The 14,401-nt window shown below is 37.8% G+C and overlaps 1 protein-coding gene across 11 annotated transcripts in view; it reads left to right on the top strand.

Moving 5' to 3' along the window:
* Nucleotides 1–14,401, top strand: part of PHF6 (PHD finger protein 6) — a 50,761-nt gene that overhangs the window by 11,785 nt on the left and 24,575 nt on the right. For 3 of the 11 annotated variants that reach the window (XM_043522139.1, XM_043522136.1, XM_043522140.1), the window contains exons 2-5: nucleotides 6,910–7,092; nucleotides 7,309–7,410; nucleotides 11,112–11,245; nucleotides 11,524–11,567. In XM_043522139.1, the coding sequence (XP_043378074.1) occupies nucleotides 6,955–7,092; nucleotides 7,309–7,410; nucleotides 11,112–11,245; nucleotides 11,524–11,567 (418 nt within the window). In that variant the 5' untranslated portion in view covers nucleotides 6,910–6,954. Of the gene's footprint in view, nucleotides 1–494; nucleotides 880–1,258; nucleotides 1,382–6,150; nucleotides 6,191–6,909; nucleotides 7,093–7,308; nucleotides 7,411–11,111; nucleotides 11,246–11,523; nucleotides 11,568–14,401 lie in introns of those variants that run through there. The other 8 variants (XM_037908439.2, XM_043522137.1, XM_037908448.2 and 5 more) reach the window with 8 other exon arrangements.

The raw sequence follows: 14,401 nt of genomic DNA, 5'->3' as shown, positions 1-14,401 counted from the left end.
GCATGTTACCAACAAAACAGGAAGCAGGCAAGGCAAGCAGATTTTTCCTCTAGACACGGTTTTAAGAGTTGGGTCGGCTGTGTCCTGAGACAATGGATCTGTCACTAAGCAAAGCTATTGTATTAATGTAACTAGCAGCAGCAGGTGACACAAGAGCCATGGTGGGTGGCAAGTTGTGAACTCCTTGAGGCAGGGGCTGCCTTTTTGTTCTGTGTTTGTACAGCACCTAGCACAGGCCCTACAAGTAACTGTACCCAGGAAGAGCACAGCCCCTGCCCTGGGGCCCTAAGGGGGTCTGGTGGTGTGAGTGCCACAAGCAATGCCCATCTCTGGTGCATGAGGGACTATGCCCTCCAGCCCTTCTTCAGAGCCAGCTCCGCCATGCGCACGCGCAGCCTCCTAACCTCCAGTTCATTCTACCCATAGCAGCCTTCAAAATGATCTGTACGCATGCGCGGGTCACCTTCCTTGTACCCAAAAGGCATTCTACGCACGCGCGGGTTCTCCATTTTCCCCATCCCCGCCAGCTGTCAGGGAGAGCTGCGCACGCGCGGCTTCTCTTGTGCGCGCGCTCCCCCCAGCGCCCTCTCCGCAGCCGACGACTTCGGCTGCTCGTGTGCGCCTGCGTGGGCACCGCAGACCGCTCCGGGACCAGTTCTCCTCGGCCGCGCCTCGCAGCCTCGTGCACCAATCAGGCGCCGGTTGGAACGCCGTGACGTCTTGGCGCCAGCGCGAAGACGTGCGTGCGGCGGCGGCGGCGGCGCAGCGTCCCCTGCCCCGAATGAAAGGGAAGGTCCCAGCGCTAGCGAGCGAGCGGTTCTGAGTGCCCAGCGGCGCGGGGCCCCCGAGTCCTTGTTCCCCGGCGCCCCGCCTACCTGGGTGAGTGAGCGAGCGAGCGGCCGCGCACACTTGAGGGCGGCGCTGGCCCAGTCGCCTGCGGGCGGGCGGCGGAGGAGCCCCTGCCCGGCCCCTCCGCCTGAGGAGAGACCCCCCAGCCCGTCCCGCCGAGCGCCCCTTCAGCTTGTGGGGGGCCGCCGGGGCTCAGGCCTGAGGCGCCGGCCTAACCGGGGAACAGCCGCCCAAGCCTGGCGGGGGGCTCGCCCTTCTGGAGGGGCGGACCCCAGCCCGTCCCGGGGTAGCGCCCGAAGGGCCCAGCGGTCCCCCCTGCGCCCGGTGCGATTCGTGCCCGTCTTGTAAGGGGACCCCCAAAGCTGGGGGCCATTTTCTTCCAAGCCTAGACTGTTCTCCCGTCTCTCAGGGCCCCCCGTCTTCTCCTGGCGTTAATAATCCAGCTGGGAAGCGCCCCTGCCTTGCAGGGAGCCGTCGGGATCGATTTCCGCGTGAGAATCCCACCCCAGGGACACTGCAAGCTACGGCAGAGGTAACTCTTCCTTCTGAGAAGGGGGACCCCACTCAGCTGCCTGCCCCACCAGACTATTCAAGCCAGCGTTGAACCCTCCTCCTGTGAGGTGGATGCCCCGCATCATGGCTTGATCAAACCCTCCACGCCCCCTTCATGGGTGGGAACCCCAGACTTTCCTGAAAGTAAATCCAAATTATCTGCTGCAGGCTTGTTACACCAGCCTTCGGTGTTTTCGCTAGGTATGAGGTACATGGAAAATCTTCAGAAAGAAAAGGAGGACTTGTGGCACCTTAGAGACTAACAAATCTTGTTTGCATATGCCTTAAAACCGAGATTTTCATGTGCTTAATGATTTTGGGTGCTCATTGTTCAACTAGATACTTTAAAGAGGCTTATTGGCAGAGGATCAGTAATCTGCATTTTCTGAAGATTAGGCCCCTTTAAAGTACTTCAGGTTGAGTACCCAAAATCACCAGTCACTTGTAAAAATACTTGCCTAAATATTTATTTTTTTCATCTGAAAGTATCCAAAATCCCTTTTCTAACAAGTTTAAATGAAAAATGTCAAGGCATGTTTCTCTTGTGCTTTTCCCATGTCTCAAATTCTGTTACATGTTTTTTTAAAACAAAAACAATCCTGTGTTTGCATAGCACCTCTAATTCTGAAGAATCCAGAGATTTTAGCAAAACAATTAAACTTTACTGTAGAGAGCCTTGCATATAAACTGTAATCCAGTATTTTATGTAAGAAATAGCAAGCTTGGGCCTGACTTTAGCTAATAAATAGAGCATGAAGAAAAGCTCTTGAACTTCCTTTCTTATCTGTCTTTTCCTCCCTCAGTGCTGAGTAATGTTTCATATATTGAGAAAGTGCCCTCCTTGTTTTTTCCTGAGAGATGTTGAGTATTGGAGAGACTAGATGGATGAGGGAATATCTTTTATTGGACCAGCTTCTGTTGGGCTGAGAGAGGCAAGATTTCAAGATACACAGAGCTCTTCCTCAGGTCTGGGAAAGGTACTCAGTGTCACAGCTAAATGCAAGATCGAACAGATAGTTTACTATAAGTCATTAGCACATATTCTAAGGGACCATTCAAGGCGAAGTGGCCTGTTAACATCCTTGAAGACATAGGATAAAAGGAGGGGTTAGTGAGTTCTAGATTGTTGTAATAAGCGGTAAATTGAGCGTCTTTATTAAGATCATGATTTTTAGTGTCTGGCCAAGTTATGAATTCAAGCTCCTAAACTCATTTTTTTTTTTTTTTGCAAGATTTCATGTGAGGACAAGGAGTATGCCTGTTTGTTGTGCATTTAGAATTAGTCCTATAGAAGATGGCAATAAAACTAGAGTGCAGGGCTTAACATAGTTTGTGTGGAAAAACTCTTATAAAAATAAAAAAGATATCAAGAAGGAAAAGATGACCTTGAGTACTGTCTTAATATGCATCAATTAAACTGCACAGATGAACAAATTCTGAAGAGAGAATTACAAAAAGAATCCTTTTTTGTAGCTGAGAATCTCTTATCACAGCTTTCATTTTTTCATGGTTTGTGTGTATAAAAACATCTTCTGTATTTTTCACAGTATGCATCCGATGAAGTGAGCTGTAGCTCACGAAAGCTTATGCTCAAATAAATTGGTTAGTCTCTAAGATGCCACAAGTACTCCTTTTCTTTTTTCATTTTATAAGAGATTTTATTGTGAAATTAGGTACCCCTTTAGATAGGATCTTGGAAGATACTGACATGACCTTAGTATTGTATTGTCAGTACAGCTCCAAAAAAAAAGACTCATTTGTCTCTCTTAAATAGGTTGCTATTACTAGTACAGATGTCCATAGTCAATGTTTCTGTGATATACCTCTGTTTACAGGGTTTATAGCATAATTGTAAATCTTGCTTCTGACTGAAACTTGGCGACTAAGGTTTCAGTCCAAGGATATGTGTACACGTCACTTTTTTTTTTTTTAAAAAACAACCCAGTTTATAGTTTATTTTAAAAAGTGGATTGGAAGAATATTTTGCTGATTTTGAGTTGTGCCTGTTTTGGTCAAGTGAGAAGTAGGTTGGTGTTTAGTCAGTAATCTGGATTAGACATAAACTATTTTCAATAAGAAATTAAATGGCAAGATTTTAAATGTTTGCATTCAGGATTATGGATCTGTAATGTGGCAGGGCAATTGGTTCTAACTGTTTTCAGAAAATGTAAATTAGTTAAAATAGAGCTAAATATAAAGGTTTCTGCTTTTCTGAAACACTGTCAGATACACTTCTTATTTGTAAGTACTCTTATCGAAAATCTAAACCTAGCCGTTTTTCTCTGCTAAGTAGCTTACTCGTTCTTAACATATGTTAATATACATTCACTGCAAGCCATGGTGGTTTGTGATGTGAATTTATGAAAAAATATATACATGTGAACAGGATGCCATGTGCACCCTATGATATGAAGGAAAGAATTTCCAGTCCATACCAGATTGTCATATGTAATGAAAATGCATTAATATGCATCATGGGTGAACAAATGTAACTTAAAGTCAGTAGTATAGATAAAATACTTCTGATACTAATCAATTTCTTTTGCAAGCATTAACAATGTATAAATGTACAAATGCCTAGGTATACAGAAAACACGTGCAAACAAAAAGCACAATTAGAGAGCATTTTTAGGTTTCCTTTAAAAATGCTTTGGGAATAATCAAATCTGATTTTTGTTAGGAATGTGTTTCCTTTCTGACCTAATCTTTGCTTTTTAGTTGTACTTGCATTTTAAAAATATCTGTATTTGAATAATCATGCCAAAACACAATTTCAGCCAGTTAATTGCATCTTTTCATTGCTATGCTAACAGATGCTAACATTGCTATGCACACATTACCATCATTTTCTAAGTTGTGAAAAATACAAAATTACTTCAAGGAGTGAGGTAATATAAACAATAGTACAAACATACCCTTTTAATCATGTATCTTATTATATGTGTGTGTCTTAGATGCACTGTACAACATAATGCTGAAGGCCAAGTGACCTGTGAACATATTTCTTTATCAGTAACTTCCAAGAAGCAAAATATTAAAGTGAGCAATCATTTTGACTTCCGTGGTTGTTATGAATTATTCAAATCTTCCAAAATCTTATAGTTTGCCATTCAGATAGAGATTAAAAGGGAGAGTCTATTGATGTAGCAGCAGGAGCAATTGACATACCTAAAGCCAAATTCTCCATATGATTGTGTGTATAACTCCTGTTTTAGTCAATGGGACTTTGTGAACACACATCCAAGGACAGAATTTGACTGTAAATGTCTTAAGTTACTTTTATTAGGACTGTCATTGTTGCTGCTACAAGAATTAGTTCCTGAATAAGAAAATAAAGTAAGAAAAATTAAATGAAATGTAAAAAAAGAAAGAAAAGTCAAATTAAAGCTAACCCACAGTGAATGCATATAGCCTCTTGTACATGTGTATATATAACTACTGTAATATTAATTTATATCAAAACAGAAGTTGTTCTTGCATTTTAAATTGTTACAGTATTTCAACCCATTATTGCATGATTTATGTGAAGCTTTTGAATGTGACCTAAGAACAAAAAATCTTTTTATATAGTTTCCTACTGTTCTTCTGAAGCCCTTTTCCCTGCTTCCAAAATCTCATTTAGATTCTAAAGAATTAAAGAACATTTTGAAAGTCTTTCTTTACTTTCTTCAAAAGCCAGCTATTCTTTCTGTTTAATAAATGGAGTGCAGAGTTATCTTATTTTGATTTCTCTTTAGAAGAATATAGTAAGTACTTTTTTTGTGCTTAATGTTTAAGGGCTCTCTGTTGCCACTGCAAAAGGGTGTGACTCATTTATTCACATGGCACTCTTTTTGTGTGTAAATCAGCTAGATCTAGAATATGTGCATTCTTGTTACAAGTATGTGTCACCAATCTAGTAAATTGCTTTATACTTAAAAATGGAAGTAAATGAAACAGTAAAAAGAACAAGCACTAGAGATAAGACATACATTTACATTTTGATATACGAATCTTGTATTAGCATGGCAAGAAAAAATGTTTTTAAATTATATCTATGAAAATTTGTGAATAACACCACATGAGAATTAAAAGGATCTTCATTAACTCAAGTGTTCCTCAACGTTCTGTTATAAAAATAGGGAGTGATATTAGTGGCTAGGAAAGTGAGGAACTTGTAGCACTTTCAAGAACCATGCAGAGTTGGACTATACAAATTTCACCAGTCAGTAGTACCATTGCAACTCAGTCCTGACCTATGACGCCTCGGCCACTGTAGCCAAGGACCTCTTTTTAGCAGAAGTTCTGAACTATGTAATGGTCTTCCTGATTTAAATGGGCGTCTACTGGAGACGAAGGCTGAGAAACCCATATTCATTGCATATGTGACCAGAACGATACTGAGACCCAGCTCTTCAGAGAGGAAAAGCAGTAAACAAGCATACTACTTAGGGTCTCTAAATTAGACCATTTAATTATATAAATTATAGCATGTTTGTTCTTTTAGAGATGTAAAGGTGAATGGATGCAAACCTCAACTTTAAAATGGGTCCAAAAAGTGTGTATCCTTGAATGTTTGGGCCCTAAAACACCCAATTTGTAATGAGATCCACATAGGCAGATTCATGTATGAAGCCTCATTGAAGTGGATCCACCTATGTGAATCTCATTGCTGAACTGGGTCCTTGGTGTTGTATTTTTAACTGTTACTTTTTATGTTTTACAAGCATGTGATTTATGTGGAGTTTAATTTTAAATTACTTTTCTTAGGATAAGAACAGCTGTTGTCATGCACATATTAAGGATTAGGGTAAGATTGCGAAAAACAACCCTGGATCTTAAAGGGTTTTTATTGCAGCATATTAGTCACAAATATTCACCTCTAAAACTTTGTTCGTGACTTTAACTAGCCACATTGTATCTGTGTAATACCTAAAATGGTAACATCTTATCTTCTCATCTCATAAGGACAGTTACTCATATTTGTAAAGCTGAAGATGAGTATTTTTAAATTCAATACTTATTAGTTTTTATGGATGGTAGCCCAGTTTTTTTATTGCTGATTCTAAAGGAGTTCAGTAGAATGGGTTTTATTGTATGCTAAGGTAAAGCTCTCCCTGTGCAGTGTGCTTCTGGAATGAATGAATGAATAAATGGAATGAGAGACAATATTGCATCAGGATTTCCCTAAATGATTCCTGTACTTGTTATATTTTTCATTTTCCCCCTTCCCCTCCCCTCTCTCAGCCTTTACATTTGTATAAATTTTATTACTTCTCTTACTTTGGGGATCATTATATATCTTGTTGCCACATTCTTAAAGATTTTGGGAAATACATCTTTTGCGATATACATGTTTGTTCATATATTATACTCTAGCTGTGTGTATGAGACAAATTATATTCCACTCTGAGACGTAGTGGATGTTTCGGGTATTTTAAGAGAAACACAAAGTAACTTGAGTAAATATAATTTAAATTGATTTAAGCTGAAATTAACATCACTATTGGACATTTTTATTCCCTGTAGCATTTGTGAGGACTGAAGTGTCATTCTAAAGCCATTTTAAAAATCATGACAAGCTCAATTGGACAGAAAAAAGGGTCTTCAAGACAACGGAAGTGTGGTTTTTGTAGGTCTAATAAAGATAATGAATGTGGGCAATTACTGATGTCTGAAAACCAGAAGGTGGCAGCACATCACAAATGTATGGTAAGTAATGGAGGAAAAGGAAGTTAAAGCTGTGAGTTATTAACTGCATTATGTAAACAAATAAAATCCTGAATAATTTCAGCCCACTTGTGGCAGTGGTATATAAGTTACTAATGCCACTGTTTGTATTTTGAAATTGTTCCTTATTACAAATATAATTATTCCATATTACGGGAAACCCTTTAAAATTAAGTTTTGTTTTTACACAACTTGCAGCTATTTTCATCTGCATTGGTATCTTCACACTCTGATAATGAGAGTCTTGGTGGATTTTCTATTGAAGATGTTCAAAAGGAAATAAAAAGAGGCACTAAACTGGTAAGTCTGTAATTCTGCCTCTTGAAAATGGAAAAGTAGCATTTTCTTAACTTCTGCAAAGTATCTAATGAACTAATTCAGTGTACTACTGAAGTTAGTTATTGTATCATATCTTTTAAAAAAAAAAAATATTTTCCCTTTGTCTGTGACCTCTAGTGTAATGGGTAATTAACCCGTGTGAGGAGTCATTAAGATAAAACTGGTCACGCATTTAAAAAAAAGGGGGGGGGGTAAATCTTAAAGGGTAGGGTGGTAGCTAGATGGATAGCCACCAATAGGTGTGATCCCTTATTGAAATCAATAGGAGTTTTGCAGTTGATTTCAATAGGAACAGGACTGAGTTCTAAATGTCAAATGACTAACAGTGGGAAGTGTCTTTAAAGCAATCAGTTTGTTTTTATTTTAATCATAATGTGTATAGTCTAATTCAAATATATAAATAGGTTATTTTGGAGATTGTGGAATACTTTTGGAATTACTAAAAATGAACTGCAAATCTTAATATTTTCACTAGCACTGTACTTACGTTATCAACAAATAAAGATGGTTATAGTGAATATATGGCATAATTTTTCCAATCAAGTTTTAAAACTCATAAACAAAATAAACTACGTGTTCTTTTTAATGGGCTGCATACAAAGAGAAACGAGCATTTCTTAAATTTACTTTCCTATTTAATATTTTCAGACAGATTTCACAATGGAAGCACATTCCAGCAGGGCTTTGGAGCTGTGCTCCGGCTCCGCTCCAGCTCCAGGCAAAAACCTGCAGCTCCGCTGCTCTGGAGCTGCTCCGTGGGCTCCGCTCCAAAGCCCTTCATTCCAGGGAGCTATGCAAGTGTAACACTGCTCCTTTACCAGCACTTGGTTTCACTGCCAAAAACTGGCCTTTACTGCCAAGATACTTATTGCTTCAGTTTTTTTAATGATTTGATAGAGCCTTGGGATGCAGATTTTTCATGAGATGCACATACTGAAAACTAGTTTAATCATAGCCTCGCCAAACTGCTATGGAGCTGTGTGATATGAAGGGCCGTTTGTTTGCAAGGCATTACTCAATTTTTAAGGCTGATTTCGGTTTGATATAAGAGCTAGGTATTATTACAATCATCTTTCTTAGCTGGGAGATGACTGCTTTTGCAAATATTTTCTAACAAGTGATATAGTATAACTAAAACAGTCCTTAGACACTTTCAGTTTTTTTTGGGGGGGGCGGGGGGCTGTGTCTGGAAAGAGGTTCTACCAGGGATGCTTTATTTGGAGGCTGAAGTTACATGATGCACCTCATTCTACATACAGCCTCATCACTAAACAGTACAGTACTTTTTCAGTGTGGAGTTTTATTTGCTCTAATTATATATATTATGTGTTCATTGAGCTATAGCAGTTGGAGACTATAGGTGTGATTGGAGATTTGATATTTATAAAGAGCAGAGTAGCATATGGCTATGTGGGCCAACGAGAAACTTCTTGACGATTAAGTCTTTTTAAATGGTTTTACCAGATTTGTATGTTTGGGATTCATGAGAATATAGATTTTTCTTTGTGCTTTTGAATCTTTTTTGTTCTATCAGTAACATGTTGGAAGAGGATGGATTCTTAAAGCACACCATCTAGAGAAACCAGGCACTTGAACTAGGTCCAAGTTTTATATGAAGAGGCTAAATGGTTTTGTCCTGATAAGCTTGAATGTGCACTGTCTTTCTTTAAACGTTTTGCACTTAGTGATTGCTTTCCATTCTTGACTGGTCCTTTATAGGAGAAGCAGTAAAGCACTCAATGTGGTTCTCCAAATCTAATAGTCATATTGGTAATTTTTACTAAATTCTGTTTGCTGGCAGGCAGAGTTTAAGTAGTTGTCCTCTTTTGGTAGATGTTATTACTTAGCAAATGGGCACTGAGGACTTGAAGTTACTTCTGCATATTAAAGCAATGATGGGAGAAATGCAGAATATTTCTGGTGATAGTTGAGGGGTTAAGCTATAATGGTAGGCCAGTAACATCAGCTTGTTGTTAATTCCCAGTAAATGCACTGATCTGAGGTCATTATTACTTCTATTAGCTGTATGTGAGGAGAAACCCTTAAAATGTGGTCTTTTATTGTGCTTAGAACTTTTCATGTGCCTGATGTACCTAGCGAATTAAACATGTTACAAGCCAATCAGGTAATAAAAATCATTCCAACAAATTTAAAAACTTATTTCAAAGGGAAATAGATCAATAAATCAATATAAAGGTTCTTCCAGTTTGTCATTTCACTAGAGAGATTTCACAGCTTATGTAAGAGTAAATTGTTTGTCTAACCTATTAAAATATATGAAAGAATTAAAATAGTGGATAAAAGGGAACTGATAAGTTTATTTTGAAAGTGTAAATACATTTTAATAAAGTTGCTCACAAGAAGTTACTTAGGAAACTTGAAATACAGAGGGTTGATTAAACACCTACCATGCATTTAAAAACTGATTAAGAGCAATGGAACAGTATGAATAGAGCCGTTTTTTCTCAATTTGTAGGGAGGTAAATAGCAGGATGATCCAAGATTCAGCTCATTTTTTGTTTTGTTCAGTTAACTTTAACATTATGAAAAATGGGGTAAACTGTGGGGTTACAAAACTTGCTGGTGGCAGGTTTATTTAGGTTAGTCAAGCCAAAGAAGAATTGGAAGAACTGTAGAAAGACATGATAAGCAAGGTAGTTAGGCATGGTGGATGCGTGGGTAATTTTTCTCTTCGTAGCCTTATGCAAGGTAATGTATATTGTAAGGAACAATATACACTGATTATTTGCAGGGAAAAAATAAATAAATATAGCTCAGTAAACATACCTCAGAATCAGTCAAACTCTAGGAGTTTGAGCAGTGTTAAGAAGCTAGAAAAATTATGATGAATATTAATGGCATTATATACATTGACTGTATGTTTTTCCCCTTTAATTCAATACATGAAGAAGGGCCATGAAGATGTTAAAAGCGTAAGAAGTATTTCTCAAATGAGAGAGTGCCTTTCCTTGGAAAAGGAAGAGTAAAGCAATTGCCCTCTATGTAGCCTTTTCTACAGCATAAAAACAAAGATGGTGGTATTAATACGAATGAGACATTCCTTTTGTGTACCATAGTGTCATGGAATATGACTGAAGCAAATTATTTGAAAAGAGGATTAGACATTTGTAGGGGGGAAAAGAGGCAGCTGCAGTTAACGAAGGTAAAATTTCAAGCATTCAGTCCTTATGCTTCAGGGAATAAACTGATTTGCCAGCTAAGGTCAGCAAGAAAGTCCCTTTTTCTCTCCTCCTTTCATCGTATAATCCACAGTTGATCAGTGTTTGGTATAGCCCACTCTTGGAAGCATAACATCTAAGTGAAAAATTAAGTTTGTTCCAGCATGGCACTTCTTGCTTAGCTAAAGTTATTGGATTATTTTTCCACTGCATTAATAATTAAGATGATAAAATTATCTTACTGTTATATTTTATAACTGAGTAGCTGACACATCTATCTCTCCTTTTAAAATTAATTTAAAATGACACTTGGGGAAAAATGTGGATAAAGACCGTATGACTAAATACATTGCTCTCAGTAATGCCATCTGTTTGGTGAGGAGGGGAGTTATTTTATGCCTGTTAGTTCCAATTATTTCCAAAGCCAAAAGTATTAAACTGCTGCTAGCATGAATTCTGTTTTTCTCTTCCTTTCTGTTATAGATGTGCTCTTTATGCCATTGTCCAGGAGCAACCATTGGTTGTGATGTGAAAACGTGTCACAAGACATATCACTACTACTGTGCATTGCATGATAAAGCTCAAATAAGAGAGAAACCCTCACAAGGCATTTACATGTAACTACTATTTATCTACCATGTTTCTGCTTGTATTTATATTTCATCCTCTTTGTAAAACTATCATTGGGTTACAAACATTTTGGGCTTTACAAAAAAGTTTGTAATTGTGTACATTTTTAACTGCAGTCTAGCACACTGTTATATTAAACTCCATATTCACCAAGTTGGAATTGTAGAGTCTTGTAAATAGGGTGAAATGTACTGCTATTTAAATTAAACTAAATGAGCTCTAAATCATGACTTATCTGACAGCTTTCAACTACTTTTGTTTATAGGATTTTATGCCGAAAACACAAGAAAACTACACGTAACTCTGAAGGTAAAACTATTCAATGTAATTACCCCGCCCCCCCCCCCCCCTTTTTTTTTTTTTTTTTAAGACGGATACTTTTATGTTTTCCACAATTTAAAATGCAATCAATGTTTTGGGCAAATTAGACTAGACTAGAATTAGATGCATTTCTGAAAGAATTAATCTAGAAGCTGAACACATATAGGGAATTTGCATATGACATTAAGATGCTAAAAGGTAGGCATCTGGTTTTTTTTTTAAAAAAAAACCCAACTAAATCGCAGAATGCTCTGGAGTTCTGATATTCCGTCATAATAAAGATTCTGTGAAGGTAATGTGTTCCCTCTTGGGGAAGAGAGGGTCTCTTTTAGGAAGAATCTGATTTGTGTGTGCAGGTAAGTATTCTACATCTTAAATGCGTCAGTTTTGTCAAGCAATGGCTAGATCTTACGCTGTTTGTAAGAAAATCCTACAAAACCACAGTATTTCTTTTAACTGTTGCAAGGTTAAGCTTTAGGTCTTCCTTTCGTAATACTCCTGATAATTTTTTTCATAAATTAGAAAAGAGCTCTGGTATTATGTATAAGGAGTTGTGATCAGATTACCCTTTGAAATGCTCCCTTTGGCTATCTGACCAATTGAGTTGATTAACACAAGTAATTGTATGAAAGCACTCATGCAACAGTCTCATAACTCAGGGGAGACTGTTGGAATGGGTGATGCAGTTGGGCAATGCATTAAAAATAGCTTTAATATGTTGTATTTTCACATTCAAAACTATTTGCACAATTGTGTGGTGGTGGTTTTTGCCTTTTTTCTATAGTATTTGAATTTGGGTAAGTAGAAATTAGTTTACCTTTGCATCTTTTGAAATTGAAATGTAACCTCAAATTGAAACAATGAAGAAATGCGTTACTGTGTCTTTTACTGATATTTTTGTAAATGTCATTTTGTTTCTACCAAATGCATTTTATTTAGCATATACATATTATTTTGTGCCATTCATATTAAATAATTATTAGAGACTTGATTTAATCGCCCCTCAAATCCTTTTGCACAATGTAAATCAAACTCCAGGCTAAAACTGGATTTTTGTTATCCAGTTATACCTAAATATCATAGAGTGCAGTGCATGTAACATGCACTGCACTATGACTTCTTTAACTAACAAGGCTTTATTTAAGGAGACTGGAGAAACAGCACAGAATTTGTATTAATAGTTAATGGATTTAAAATAGACTAGATCCAGTTACTTTAGTGTAGTTTGGTATCTTAATTTCTGTTTTGTGGTTTTTTATAAACAGTGTTGTAGGATGAAAATTGTTATGGAAAGATTTTGGAGTGAAGGACTAGACTAGTCTCTCATCTAAATAGTTATTTTAGACAGACACATAATGTACATATACTCACTGTTGGCACACAGGTTTTTCAATAGATGGCAATAGCTAATTGTGGTCCTAATCCTGCAAATTGTTCGATGGGAGTGGACCTCTGCTCCTTTGTGGAGCTCCTTGCAAGGCCAAGGTCTGTGCTAGTATTTGAGAGTCTGTAAGAGCTGTTTCTGCCTATTCTAGTATGTCACTCTTTACTGGGAGGAGCTCTGTATTTTAATATGGATATTTGTATTGGAAAGGACATGAAAAAAAATTATTGCAGAAGAGCAAGAGCTGTTCAAATATTAATGATTGCAGTTTTTTTAAAAATACAAAAGCAGTATTTTGTATAACAGACTTAAACCTATTTTAAAAACCAAAGCTATCTGAGTTGTTGAAGACAAAAAACCCCATATATCTTGTTTAGATTTTCATTTTTCACTCCATTGAATTGAAATGGAGGATTTGGGCCAAAGTATTTATTTTGCCATAGTGTGTGCGCTCTTTCTAGCTAGGGTCCCAAGTTTGAAAATCAGACTCTCTTCTCAGGCTTCTGGGGACTGAGTATGCTATACTGACAAAACAGTACTGTGTTTATAGTTTGTATTTTGGTAGTGCCTACTACACTAGAAAAGTAGAGAAGAGTAAGCAAATTGGACTGAATAATCAAATGCTGTTGTAACTTTTTTGTCAGGCATGGGGTCCATTTTCCTAGGCCATATACAAATGACCATCACAAAGCAAGCACATTTAGTCTCTGGCAAAGAAACACCTTACATCGTTCTATAGAGTAGCTGCTAGATACTTATATCCTGAGAGATAGTTGCTGTGTCTTGAAAAGAATGAGAGATCAGGTGGTCCTCAGCACTCTGAGAAGGGGCTTACAGGATCTCCTGTGTTTACTATTTAAGTGCTGACATTGTGCTCAAGACTGGAACAGGCACATATAGAGTCTGTCACAAAAAGACATGGCATACTGAGAAGCCCAGAGTTTTTCTTACATATTTTGTTGGCTTATTTTTTGTGGCCAACATGGAAAAAGTGAGTGTCAAGGAGGGAGTTGAATGTGTAGAGTGAAACTAGGGCTTGGCACACTAGAAAAGTAGAGAAGAGTAAGCAAATTGGACTGAATAATCAAATGCTGTTGTAACTTTTTTGTCATTTATTATTTTGTTTTCATGAATTCCACTCTTGGGGTGGTTTGCATACCAGAACAGTTAATGCTAATCTGTGGTCATGTGCCTCAGAGCTTATGTGTGGGGCACTGGGACTGAAAGTCAGATGTGAAGGAAGGATATGAACCCTGCCCCTCGGGCTGGGTTTTTGGGGGAGAGGGGTTTAATCAGTGTAGAGCAGTTCTGGTTGTGTGTCCTAATCTAATTGCAGTAGTTCAGTTATTTTTATTTTAGCTCTTTTGGAAGCAGCTGTTGGAATATAATATTTTTAATAGAATAATAGTTTCTCATTTGGGTCATGTCCGGTTTAGAC

Source organism: Chelonia mydas, chromosome 9, assembly GCF_015237465.2.
Source record: "Chelonia mydas isolate rCheMyd1 chromosome 9, rCheMyd1.pri.v2, whole genome shotgun sequence".
NCBI lineage: Eukaryota > Metazoa > Chordata > Testudines > Cheloniidae > Chelonia > Chelonia mydas.
This window is presented reverse-complemented; position numbering and strand designations above follow the sequence as displayed.